General features: G+C 34.5%; 1 protein-coding gene and 1 long non-coding RNA gene across 2 annotated transcripts; one reads left to right on the forward strand and one right to left on the reverse strand.

Annotated features, from left to right (window-relative positions):
- Positions 1-11,328, forward strand: LOC139085890 (1-acyl-sn-glycerol-3-phosphate acyltransferase delta-like). Its single transcript, XM_070634074.1, has 3 exons — positions 1-787; positions 7,267-8,151; positions 9,064-11,328. The coding sequence occupies exons 1-3, from the start codon at positions 601-603 to the stop codon at positions 9,135-9,137; spliced, it is 1,146 nt and encodes a 381-aa protein (XP_070490175.1). The 5' UTR covers positions 1-600; the 3' UTR covers positions 9,138-11,328.
- Positions 10,764-13,069, reverse strand: LOC139085891 (uncharacterized). The gene is made up of 2 exons (XR_011543961.1): positions 12,419-13,069; positions 10,764-12,260 (listed from the first exon to the last, which is right to left on the reverse strand). It is a non-coding gene; the product is annotated as an uncharacterized lncRNA (long non-coding RNA).
- Between the last annotated feature and the right edge of the window lie 1,444 nt (positions 13,070-14,513).

The raw sequence follows: 14,513 nt of genomic DNA on the forward strand, positions 1-14,513 counted from the left end.
TGTGTCGAGTACGAGTGGAAGGACTTTAAAAATTCTTTCTTTTAATTTTTATTTTTAGGAACTGAAAAAAATTTAATAAAATATTTTGGATTTTACGAAAAGGTTGACTAAGTTGAGTGTGGCATTAGCAGGGCTATAAGCCGGTGACGTTGTATCAAGTCAAGTCAGTTCCGCAGAAGTTGAAAAAATTGAGATATTTTTATAAACATCCAGAAAGTCAAAAAAAAAAAAAGAATTCGGAGAGAATATCCAAAAATAATCTGTAAAGTGTTTTTGTTTAATTAGAGATCCACATCTCTACACAGTGTACACAAAGACTTTATATCAAGCCAAAAAAGAAATAACAATTTTTTAACTTTGTTCATTCTCACTCCGAGAGAGAAGTTTTGAAAAAAAAAGGGAAATAAACAACAAAAAGCAAATTTTTTCACATTTTTCATTTCATTTTAAGTTTAGACATTGAAGAGTGATAATGTGTAAGAAGTAAGAACTCAGAGAATAAAATAACTAAACTGAGAGCGGAGCATATATATCTATAAAAAAAAATATTTAATTCTGTATCGTGAGTGAAGAAAAAGTGAGCAAGAAAATATAGAAAAAATGGCAAGTCATTTGCTGAAGTTTCTGAAGCAGAATATAGCATCATATTTACTAATTACGGCGACATTATTGACATCGGGATTGATCATAAACATCGTACAAGTGCTTTTGCATGTCTTTGTTAAGCCTTTTAATAAGCGCCTATTTCATCATTGCATGTATTATGCTTCATGGACGTGGTTGTCACGTAAGTATGGACAGGCATTGAAATGCCAAGCGATAAGAATTCTCTCTACGCACGTAAATGGAGTCAATGTCAAGTGATATGTTTGTGGATGAAAGTGGAATTTATGGGATCTTATAGCAGTGAATTGCTGGCTATTTAAAAGGCGTGACACTGGAAATTATGCGGTGAACATGAAATTCTACCTAAGTGAAAAATGACCGATTTTTGGAAACAAAAGAATTTAAAAAATTCCGTAATTTTAATATGTTTTCAAACTATTTTCTGCATACCTGAGTTCATGTCAGGATTAGCTGTGTATCGCGGAGCATAGTTTAAGAATCACTGTCTTAGAAGTCTCCAAAATACCGAATATGTTCGAATTTTCAGTACCGGTTCCTTTAAAATCTTTGTCACATTCTTGAAAACTAAAAATTGATACTGGTACCTGGATTACAATCTCTAAATCACTTTCATGTTTGACTATGATTTTTTTGTGATTTTTTCTGACTAGTACATTTTGGGAAATGAATTTTTCACAGTCAAACTGAATCAAAATCATCCGTCATGCTGTCAGGGCAGCTTTGCATCTGATCACTAATACAGTAGTCGTGCTCTAGTATACATTCCTAACAGGCAATGAGCATGCTCTTAAGAGCTTTCATGTTTACATGCTGAAGAGCGCTTACTCTGCTTTTGAACGTAAGCTCTTGGCTTGGTAAAGAAAATTTGGTTTTAGTTCTTACCAAAACTTACTCACTTACTTCCTTGACTAAGGCGCACAAAAGCTCATTGCTGTACTTAGTGAATGTCTAAAAACAGCTCAATCTTTCGAAACTTTCTGCCAGTTCGGGATATTTAGGACATTAGTGTCATTTTCAATACATCCAATCCAGGAATGCTTCGGTCCTCCTCGCGATCTTTTGCCATCCACCAATTCTGAAGTAGTTACTTTAAGGACTGAGGCGTCACTTGTCATTTTGTATGCATGGCCTGCCCAAAGAAAATACCAACAACAAGCTTGATATCGATGCTTAGACAGAAATTAGGAATTTTTACTACGTTTTATTTAAACATAAAATTAACAACAGTATACTGCGGCACACTGTTTGGACAGCACTGCTGTAAATTTGAGCTGTCAATTATTTGGCTCCCAAATATTTGTACTGTACAACATAATTCATTCCGGTTATAATGAGAAAAGAAAACAATTTAACACGTCATGTACAAGAAAATGTTTTCGGATTAAGGGTTTTGGGCAAGGATGAGCAATATTAAGGAACATGGTGAAAACATTACAAGCTGCTTCTCTGGAGGATTTTTCCTCTTATTTTCTCTTCTTCGACTACAGCTCTGACTATTAATCGAATGTGAATGAACCAGTGCTGTCTCACCTTTTTTGTACCACAGGACCTTGGTTGTAAGCCATGACCGAACCATGCACGACATGTGGTCCATGGCAGTTTCAAAAAATTTCAACGGCACACTGTTGTGTCGTGGCTCATAATTTGGACACCATTGGAAGAAACTATGAATATCCATACATATCCATACATATCTGTCAGTAGCACTAAGTAGCATATTTGGATAACTTATCTTTATTATATGATAATTTCATATTGATAAAAAATGTGGGTGTGTTAATTAATTATATTTACAACAATGTTTACCTTTCCGCAAAAAAAAGTATCATGTAATCCATCGAGAATACAGTAAAGATATAATTTGACTGGAAGGCCACATGCTTGCCAAAAACTGGAAATAAAAATTCAAATTAAAGAGCAGGAGAGGCTATTGAACTAAACGGATAAAAATATTATTTTTGTCTCCTTTTTGTGCACTTTTTTCCAGTGTGTGCAGCAAGAAGTTTTGAAGGCAGTTGAGTCAGGGGTGTAGTCAGGGACGATTTGTGGACTTTTGGGATTTTTTGAGATTTTTGGTTTTCAAAATAAGAGAAAATTGAAGAAATTTGCACTAAAAATAAGAAAAATTAGGTTGATTCTCCCCTGGATACCCCTCTGCCTCCGACATCCAAAACATCCACATCCACCACTGTACGCAAATATCGAATTCGCAACAGGAAAGTAACATGACCGGTTTTATTTTATACTTTTTGCATTCTTTATTTTCATTTATTTTGGATGTTGTTCTACAGACCGGCTGACCGTGCGAATATCAGCTAATGACCGCAACATGATGTAATCAGTGAATTTCGATCAAATTTTATTTTTAAAGCTTTAATCTAATTTTCTATTTTTTACCTACCGATTTCGAATACGAGTGACTTCTTACGACTCAGCACATGTTTTTGATATTGTGTGGAATAATTTTAATTTTCAATGGTAAATTGATTTAAAGTAATTTAAAGAATAAAAACAGGTTTTTATTATTGTTCCGATCAGCACAAATGAATGTAAAGCAAAGAAGAGTTTTTGCAATATTTTCGGTGTATTTTGAATTAATTCATATAATACAATTGAGGAATATGTACACAGATTTAAGAATGTGTACTAAATTTGAAGATTAAAGTCGACATCAGTGGGGGGTAATCGCGACACACTTTGGTGATAAACTTTGACTCACAAGGCATATGGCTCATGGCAATTCCAAACATTTTTGACGACACATTAATACAGGTTGCCCATCACTGGTCCACATGATTGAATTACATTATTATTATGAGTCAACTGGGTGTCTGACTAATGACATAGGCTACGTGATTATGTGACTCACGTAGCAATGACTTTAGAGATCAGAAGATCAATGAAGATAACAAATCAGTAGCGTTGTCAAAAAAAGGATTTAGGGGTCAAACAGGATCATGATCGCATTGCATCCAACACCTCACTTCTTGTGGAAACACCTTAAATTCTTGGAATTATTATTTTGCTGCACCTGCTGATCAAACTAATGATTCGGCAGAATTTAAAATCGACTCGGATTTTGTATGAAGTCGAGTCGATTTGAGTCTGGTTTTAAAATTGTCTGATTCTTCAAACATTCTATAGCAGTGGTTGGTAATCTGTATGCCGAGGCACACTGAAATGTCGTGAACAGTATGAAGTGTGATATTTTTATTGAGATCAGTCACCAATTTGTGTCAAGCAAAATAAAAGGTTGCCCAACACTGACATTATGTTATGCTGCAATCCTGCTTCTTCCTCCACTGTTCATTAAAATGAATCCAAATAAGTTTTGACCTACATCTCACACCCCCTAACATTATGTAATACCTAAACAATCCATGAAAATCCTTACTTACTTAGTATATTAGTCATAAATTTCAACTTGACCAACTCCTTTCTGCCAGTTTTTTTCCTTATATCCATTAAATCCATAATATCCCAAGCAAACATCAAACCCCTCATTTATAAATAATTCTTGTGAAGTACTCTTATCAATAAATGAGCATACACGTTTCAAAAAATGAAATATCAAAATTTTATACAGCACATTCATCGTTGGAAATCTATGAATCTTAAATTAATTATTCACCCTTTGTTTGGACAAAGTAAAGCGTTGTGTTCTAAATTGTAATAGGCTAGTTGATTGAATTTTTAAGTGTGATATTGGAACATAGTGGAAAGGTATTGAGGCATGTGTAGGGGAATTTGCTATTTTGTGAGATTCTGGGTTCGATTCCTATCAAGCTATACTTTCTCAATCATTTCACACATTCCCGAGCGACACAATAGCAAGTCGCATCTATTGCCGTCAAACTGGATCGAAATCAGCAGTCACGGCGCCGCGGAGCAAATTTGCGTTTTATCGTTAGCAAGGGGACTTAACGGTGACGTGGAGAACACGTTGTGGTGTTCGGGAACATTGTAGAACAGATCTTAAACTGGATGTTTTTGAGGACACCGCTACATTACTGTGTTAATGACAAGACGTGAAACTGTCCTGACGCCACCATGTTGACTAATTCTAACCGGTAAGAACAGCGACTCGTTCCACTGTGCTGCTCGGGACTCCCTAATTCCAGAGACTACTCGCGACATAACAGATATCAAATCTATAAATATATCTTGATACTAATTTTATCAAAACCTTATCCTATACAAGCTTAAAACAGTTTTAAAAGATTTTAAAGTTCCAACTTATTTCAAGAAAACTATACGCAATTTCTTGCTCGTGACTTTAGATAAGAGTAATCCTTCAAATATATGTCACATTCCAAATCCCTCACAATTTTATAAATGTACGATAATTGATAGCTACTGATAGCTACGCTGTTTGCTGATAATTTCATTATCTGAAAAATCATTCGCTGAGTTTGCAAAACTGAAAAAGGATTAGTCAGGAATGTTGTGACATTTTATGTCGTATTAATCAAGGCAAGCTTGAGTCAAGCAAAGGAAATGCGTAAATAAAAGAACTTGGAAGCATGTGGTAGTTTAGTGGGTAACCTGTGTGCTGGGACACAACAGAAATATTTTGGAAACGCATGTGGTGTGGTTTCGGTTGTGGATTACCATCAAGATGTGTTGTGACACATAAAAGGTTGTCACTGTGCTACTAGTGTGTCGCACCACACATGTTGCCTACCTCTGATCAACTACTGTTCTACTAGTGTGTCCTGATACATAAATTTCTTACCACTGATCTATTGTGCCCACCACTGATCTACAGTACCCACCACTGTGCTAGATATCAACTCTGGCTACAAAAATAATCATAGATGTCACGCAAAGGTGTACCAAGATTAGAATATGCTGAAATTAATATGACTATTCTCAATAGTATATGCTCCTTAGTATTTCCTACAAACTGGTTTTTAAGCACATGTGATTGGGGTCCATTCACTAATTTCGTAACACGAAAAATCGGCTTTTTGAACTTCCAGGTGTGAATGGGCCTTCATATATAAATTTTCTTCTATGAAACTATACAAAATGCTTTCGTTTGTCGCGAAGAACCAACATTTTGAACTTCCAGGTGTGAAGAGGACTTCCTATATAAATTTCTATATGAAACTATACAAAATCCTTCAAATTAGGAACCAGAACTTCAATTCCGTTAATAATAAACTATAACTATATCCCTTGATTGACATCTCTAATTAGAAACGTCAAGCATGCAAAATTGATTACTCCTTTTTGTAACATGCCGCTTGTAGCTTATACACGACACGAAATCTAAAACAAAATTGTTGCAAAACAACAAAGAAACATGTAATTCTATTGCAAATATCCCATTCAAGAAGAGAACAACGAACAAAAAATCTCAATTTTCAAGGTCAATCTAAGAGAAACTTCAAAACATTCAGAGAAGCCTCAATTGAGCCTGTGTTCAATAAAAGAATATTTATTGTTAGAATATAAATTTCAATTTTGACCGACAACCTTCAACTAGACATTCATATAAAACCAACAAAATTTAATTGCAATGTAGATTATCCCTCAAATTAACATCCGTAATCAAAGGTTGAAAATGAAAAACAGAACAAAAAGTCAAGCCTGTCATTACCCAAAACAAAATATAATTTCACCCGTTTAAGAATCAACGTAATTTCGTGGCCAAAAACAACAAAATTCTCGTGTGACCTTCTACCATTTAATCAGTGGTGCTGATAAGAAATTTGACATAATTACGTTTTTACTACGCGAAAGGGTATGCGGAGAACCGGAGAAGATTCTTATCGCATCAATTAGAGTCAACGACATTACTCTCTGAATATTTATGAGATTTTGTAGCATAAATGATGACGTTTTGGGGATTTGTAGTAAAGATGTAGAGGCTGCGGATGATTTCTGAAGTAATTATAATATGGGTTCGATTCCTGGGGTGTGTGAAGTTGGATTCTTCGTTGATTTTGTGCGTGATATGTGGCGGCAATTTGCATTGTTCAATCAAAAACACGAAATTCTGAACTTCCAGGTGGTAATGGAGAGCATTGTCAGGCAATTTACATTGTTTTGCTTCAAAATGAACCAAAAACTGACAATTCGGAACTTCCAGGTGGTGATGGGGAGCATTGTCATGAAATTTTCATTACAGCTTCAAAATGAGCCAAAAATAGATAATTTTGGACTTCCAGGTGGTAATGGGGAGATCGGAAATTCAGAGAGGTACAATTTATGAGGATTTTGGGACTTTTGTCTCGTAAAACCCTAGAAAGCTGAATCATTTGTCCAAATAAGGTGGTTGGTTTTACTTCAAGTCTCCACCCCCTCCTGAGTGCACGTCCATCTCCATAAGCACACCCTCATCTCCTTTGGTAAACCCTCATCTCCTTGGGTAAACCCTCATCTACTTGGGTACACCTCTATCTCCCTGAGTCCACAACTATCTCCCAGGTTACACTTGCATTCCTCCTTGGTACCCCTTCAGCTATCAGGGCACCCGACTTCAACATCATTTGGCGATTTGTGTCACTCGCACTGAATACTATCTAGTCACAGACATTACTTTGATCCACAAACATCGACCAATCAACCTAATAAACCATAATTCACCCAAAACTCACAACTAATCTCTCTTTCTCTTATCTCTCATTACAGAAGCTGTATTCATCATCGACATCTGGTCAGGATCAGAAATAAAAATCTACTGCAAAAAGGAAGATTTTAAATATATTGGAAAAGAGCATAACTTTACGCTTATAAATCATTCATATGAAATTGATTGGCTAGTCGGATGGTTAATGATTGAAAAGTTTGGTGGCCTCGGATGTACGCGTGGCTTTATAAAAAATGCAATCAAATATATACCAATATGTGGATGGTTCTTTGGTCTAGCCGAACATGTATTTCTACTTAGATCATTTGATAAGGATGAGAAAGTAATTGAGAAGAATATATCAGAATACATGACCTATCCAAATAGTACATGGATTGTTGTGACGGCAGAAGGTACAAGATTTACAAAAGAGAAACATGAGACATCGATAAAGTTTGCAAAAGAGAAGAAAATTGAGCCATTTAAGCATCACTTAATACCTCGTCCAAAAGGCTTTAATACCTGTATTCCAATACTTAAGAAACACAATTGCCCTGTTGTTTATAATGTACAATTAGCATTCGATAAGGATTCTGATGTTAAGCCTACATTAGGCAATTTATTAATGGGAAAGAAAGTCACTGCTCATATTTATATTGAAAGAATTCCCATGAATGATGTTGAGCCGACATTTGAGTATCTTTATGATGTCTACAAATCGAAAGATGCTTTACAGGATAGCTTTCATAAATATGGAAATTTCTATGAAGGACGTGGATTAAAACCTGAAGAAGGTATCACAATGAGTCCACGCATACCTGTTCTTATAAATCAAATTTTCTGGACTATATTTGAATTAAGTTTTATGGCTTATTGCACAATTGAATTAATTCTTGCCGGTAGATTTATACTGCTGATAACAATCACCGTTAGCGTCACAGCATTGCGTAAGTATTGTTTTTTTGTGGATGGTTGGTTTTGCTAATGACGTCAATCCCTGGTAACACATGTTAGCTGTATGGCTGCTGTGCATGAAAATGGCAAGCCATATAGCTTCATGGGATTCATATGGCTCATACTGCTGTCTCATTCCACTGATGTGCCGCTCGAGAATCCGTTAAATTAATGACAGTGAGGATCAAGGCTTGATGACTTATGAGCTACTTCAAGTATAATTTGGATTGTAGATCAAAGCCTTTCTTAGTATCGACTTATATCGATCCCAAATCACTATAAGTACCACTTGAGAGCAGTCTGTCACAGATAATCATAAGATCTTGTGACACGCTTTACTTGCTGCACCATTGCTCTTGATCTTAAAGCTCTAATTTGGTCTAACCAGTACCATACCCTCCTTATTATCGGTTCCTTTTAAAATGTTATATCTGGGTCGAGAGGAATCTGGATTATCGGTAATTCTGCCAATGCGAGAGCAAAGTTTCTGTGGTCGAGAGATCAGACAACAGACCGAATCGTTCTTATTGTGAGAACATAGCTTCACGTGGCATCACACTACACCCCTATTCCTCCAGATACCGCTCAATTTTCGGCTTATTTATAATATAGATTTTTGTCCAATCGAGTATATAGCAGAGCTCGAAGTTGTCTAGGATTTTGTGTGGAAATGTCGACTCAAGTCGAATTGATTCCATATAAAATTTGAAATGACTTTGTCCTCTTCTATATATGTAGAATATTGTCGATACAATAAGGACACGCATAATGCTCAGAACATTACAAAGCAGCCATATAACCGTCACTAGCAAAACAACCCCTCCATTCGTCACCTTATAAATATTTCATTTAATTCATAAATAAAATTGATTATTTTCTCTTTTTTTTCACCTCTTTATTTTTAGTTTATGTCATGTTACAGAACATATTACGACATTCGAAAGTCAATAAAGGATCACAGTATGGTAAATCGCGATGAGTAAAAATGTCTTGTTTATGGATTTTATTCTCCAAAGATGAAATATTTATTAAGTACATGAACACAATTATGATGGCTTGAATTTTTAATCAACAAGTGACAATTTAGAATTACTTGCTTAATATGTACCATTCAGACACCAGCAAAACCATCCTTGAAATTTTATAATGTTCGTAGAACATGCGTGAACTATGTGGAACTGATTTGTTTAATGAAAATGCTCTGTCTATTAATGAATAATTGCTCAAAATGATAGCAAGCTATAAGGAACATAACAAATTCAATAAAGTTACCTCACTTTTTACCTTTTAATAATTAAATGGAAGTACGCATATCCCCACAAACTAAAAAAAACTTGAAAAAACTTCTCAGGATATTGACCAAATACATAATTAACCGGATGAATTGAATTATTTATGAACAGTCGAAAGTTTGATAATGAAAAATGGGAAGTATGGCAGTTATGAGTTATGGAAAGGGTGAAAAATTAGAAAAGAGGAAAGGCAATTTTTTAGTAACATTTGGTTCCTTAATTAAACAGAGTTTGGATTCGATTATGATTTTGTGTATGAATTAGTCAACTGAAGACAACTAGAAGTTTAGTATGGATTATTAAGTCTAGTCGAATTGAGTATGAACTATTCTTCATATAAATCTATAGCACAAGTCGTAGAAATGGTCGAAAATCTGGATCCAGCACAAAATCTCTCTGGACTTAAGCTGGATATCATGGAATCTGGCTTGAAGCAAGAATCATGATAGCCTGGAGTTGGATTATTGGCTATTTCTACATTCTGTGATACATACAATTCTAGTTGACTTCGAACTCTGGATTAATAAGGAATTCAAAATAAAATTAGGTTATGGAACGTTCGGAATCGACATAATAGATACTAGGCAAGTGACAGGCCGTTTACTAATTGCGTAAAAAGAAAAATCGACTTTTTGGCACCTATCCTAATAAGAGTATTACGTAATTAGCAGAGCTCAAAGTTGAGTCAAGTCGAGTCGAATCGACTTGAAGTCGGCTACATTTGAGTCGAGTCGACTTCAATCATATCGACTTCGAGCTCTGGTAATTAGTGGTTACAGTCTCTATAATAGCTTACAATTTTGTTACAAAGTACACACTTTGGCTAACGATTTTGTTACAAAGCGTTACATTAAATTAGTTCCATAATTTCCGAACGTTCACTCAAGCAAGGGATTAGCTACTGAGCAACACAATGCTTCATTTGGAATTGATTTAGATCCGAATTGCACAAGTCTGTTAATCAATCCAAAATCCAGTAACAAGGTGATATGACTCTGACATGATCCAAAATTTAAACCTAGTCCGGCCACAAAACGCCATAAGTCTTGCATTATTGCGGTTTAATCTGGAATCTGACACCATGTCAAAGTCATCCTGGCCTAGAACTGGATTTTTCATCCATTAACAGATTTGTGCTATTAGAGAGAATTTGTGAATTTCATATAAATTCCACATGGCTGTCTTTATCTACATTGAGTCGCTCAAGGCTAGAATGCGCATCATATCAAGAACTGCCAAATTAGAGAAAAAAGAAAACGAGTTGCTGCTATCGATTATAGCTTTAAAAATTCAAACATATCTTATAAAGACAGTGCTTTTCCTATCGAATGCTTTAAGAATCTATTGAAATTGTTATTTGCTAAATTTAATAAAAATCAACGTTAAGGCAACAGATGTACCTTAATTTCATAATTAGAACCTGATTTTCTACATTTTTATCAGACTAACTAGCTACCAAATCATTGAAATATCAACAAAAAACAGCGAACCAGAGCTCAATGTCGACTTCAATTTTATATGGAATCGAGTCGACTTTTCCATACAAAATCCATGTCGACTTCAAGCTGTATTTCGTACTGTATTAAAAATCGCCCGAGTGGACAAACATATGTAGTAAAAATTCATGTCCAAGCTTGCAATTAGCTACTTACAACGTATTACTTTCCACTTCACTAAGTTTACAAGTCCAAAAAATTAATTTAATTTAGCAAATTTCCAATTAGTTCCACATATATTGTAAGTTCAAATTCTAATCAATGGTTTTGCTGTATAAAGTAAAAATTTCAAAGAAAAAAAAAACAAAATTTTGTGATTAAAACAAGTTAATTAGTAAATTATACGAAATAAAATGAAAAATTTTGATTTAGAATATTAAAATGTGCTGTTTTGACTTGTGTTCTGGGTTGTTCCCATGTATCCTGAATTGACTATATCAGGGCAGAAGCCAGAAAGAAGAGAAATTGGGGTTGAGGGGAGTGGATTGAAATTCATTTGCTTCGACCTCAAAAGTTGAGGGTTTTTTGGTTAGAATTTCTCCAAGGAGGGAAAAGAGAGTGGACCCCTAACCTGTTCCTACCCCAACACATACCCTTGTTCTTTTGTATTATATTATCTTTCTTAAGGATCATCAGCTATTGGTTTTTGACATTTAACGGTTTGTAAAAATGAAATACTTGAAAACAGAGCTTAGCTGTACTAGATTACTCTACTTATCTAATCCTAGGTTCCCTAGGGCTAGGTCAGAAGGATTACCATAGAATAACTTAACCTATCCGGAAAGAGTAAGGACTTCCAGGTAGGTTATGAAACCGACTCCTGATTACTGAGATCTCATGTCTTATCCAGCCAAGCACCCAGCCAGTCAGTCGATCAAATTTGAAATCACAACAAAGAATTTGGTTTAAAAATTCATCAAATTTTACTAATTGCAGCACCATCAAAACCGTACATTAATAATTGATAATATTGGATAGTCTAAGACTGATATCCAAAAATAGAACCACATGCTTCTAATGGCACAGTCCTATTAAAGAAGCATTTTGGATAATTATACTCGACTATATTTTAAATTCTTCGAGTCTTGAACATTTGTTTTTTTATTAGGGTTGGAAGCATAAAGTCACAAGAATTCATGACTAATATCCAGACTAAGTATAGACTGTGCATTAACAAAACATTAATATGATTCTAAAAATATGTTTGTCTCATTCCAATAAAGTTTATTGATTGTGTACAGGAGCACTTAGACAGGAATGATAACATTGGAACCGCCATAAATCCATTCAGTTGATAAAATCACTCACTGCACACTTTAAAGGAAAAATCTTTCAATTTCAGGTATAAAACATCAATAAAATTACTGCTAATGCGATAATAAAAATCGATAATTATTTCTGCTTAATGTGTGCCAAGTCATGCAAGATAAGTCTTTCAGGTGAAGATTTTTGTGTATATTGAAAGAACTCACGTGGAATTTTTGTTGATAATAGTTTGTCATGCTCTCTTTGAGAGACATTATTGATCTAATGAATCAATGCTAGTTTCAGGGAATTTCAGATTATTTTTGAATATTGCAGAATCTATTGATGTTGATCAACGCATTTACAGAATTCCCGGAAAGCAGAAAACGTATAAATCAGTGGAAATTCAGCTTCAGGTCGACTTGAATGTGACTCGAGGCCGGATTTCATCAAATCTAGCCTGATCAACTTCATAATATCTCTTGTAAAATGAAGGATTAAAGCCCAATATAAGAAGTCTGAATTAAAAATTATTAAAAAGTATAGGCCTACTCACACCTGGAAGATACAACACTAACGATGAAATTTGTTAGAATACTGGTCTGACACTGAATATTTCACATTTTCTTTGTCATATGTCTTCCGGAATAGTTTCCAAAATAGTTGAATTCTAATCCTGAGCGACTCAATTAAAGAAGGTTCCGCGTAGCCTTTTTTATTTAAACCAAATGAAAGCCGTTTTGGTTTGTAATCTGGAAGAATATGTCCAGAAATCTTAATCAGTCTTCATATGAACGTATCATTTATTCGAATGTACCTTTGATTCTCAAACTTTATTCCATTCATCAAGCTTTCCATAGATTCTCAAACTGTTATAGCTTCCAAACATATTCTCTTTAAAATTTTAATTAACTTCTCCGATCAAATTTGAATATTGATTTCACTATCTAATCTGTTGATTTTATGTGACATGTGCGTAGTTTTGGGGGTGATTAGATGACAATCTATGTCGTCCTTCCTCTTAAGAATTCTGATTGAACTATTGATGCACAGAGTAAAATGAAATTGATTGATATCGATTGATCCATTTACTAATGAAATTCTCATCAATAAATTGATTCGACTTAAAATCTCATTAGAATCATACAGCATAAGGACATATCAACAATTACTGACCTAAAGCTATTCACTATTAAAGATTCATCAATCTTCGATTATCGTGTTCGGCAATTAAACTAAAAATAAATAATAATTTTGGATAGAGCTTTTTTCATTAAATTTCCAAACTTATTCAACAATCAAGGTCTATTTAAAGTTCTTATTTAGACACGTTTAGTGTCAATTAGTAAGATCATAAAGTTATCCTTACGACAAAAAATCATAAATATTTTATGTATAAATAGCAGCTAATGATATACATTAATGCATTCTTTGACGTCAATAAAAATACTATTTTGAGACACACTTGTTGTATAAAAATATTTGTTATTGTAATGCAACAGGTAGGGTAGTTAAAGTTCTTGGGAATGCAGTCTGAATGTGATAATTAATTTTCTAATTGAATGCAACCTAAAATAGTCACAAAATTACAAAAGACAATTTTTAACCCAAAGATCACTCAAAGCACAAGTCGGGTCAATTCAAAATCCGACCAAATGCCAGCGAAACCCCAAACTAGTATGAACCTTGGTCAGCATGACTTAAATCCGGAGAATGCTTCTTCGATGTATAAACAGCCCCGAAAAGAACAGGACGGAGGGATGGGCTAAAATCAGTTATTAGACCAATTTGACTCTGGTTTCAGACTAACTTGGCTCTGACCTCAGGACAGATTTAATTAAATCAGGACTAGAACTAGAGTCATGCTCATCTGGAGCCTTGATTTTGTTTTGTATATTCTTCTATTTTTGGGGATGACTCTCAAGCATCTGTTCTGAATATGCCCCTGATCCAAGTTGTGTATGCTTAAAATGGAAGAATTCACAATTTGTCATCAAAATCAGACCTTTATTTCCAATTTCATCAACTCTGTCTCCTCAACATTCAACAGACAGCTAAACCATCTTCAGATGCACTATTTGCTCAAATACATCATCACAGTAAGACAAACATGATCATCAAAACAAAACTTCTTGCTCATCTCCGAAGAAGAGAAGCTTTAAAATAGAGAATCTCTCAGTAGCTTATGCTCCATACACAACCATACAATGATATACGAGTATTGTTCACATATACTCATAGTAAAGTTAAGTAACATATGTAAATTATTTTCTTTCTCTCATATAAAAGGTATTCCTCAATTTGAAGCTTATTTAGTTGAGT

This window comes from Chironomus tepperi, unplaced genomic scaffold (genome assembly GCF_022539635.2).
Source record: "Chironomus tepperi strain 1889 unplaced genomic scaffold, CSIRO-AGI_Ctep_v1 contig_85, whole genome shotgun sequence".
NCBI classification, from domain to species: Eukaryota; Metazoa; Arthropoda; class Insecta; order Diptera; family Chironomidae; genus Chironomus; species Chironomus tepperi.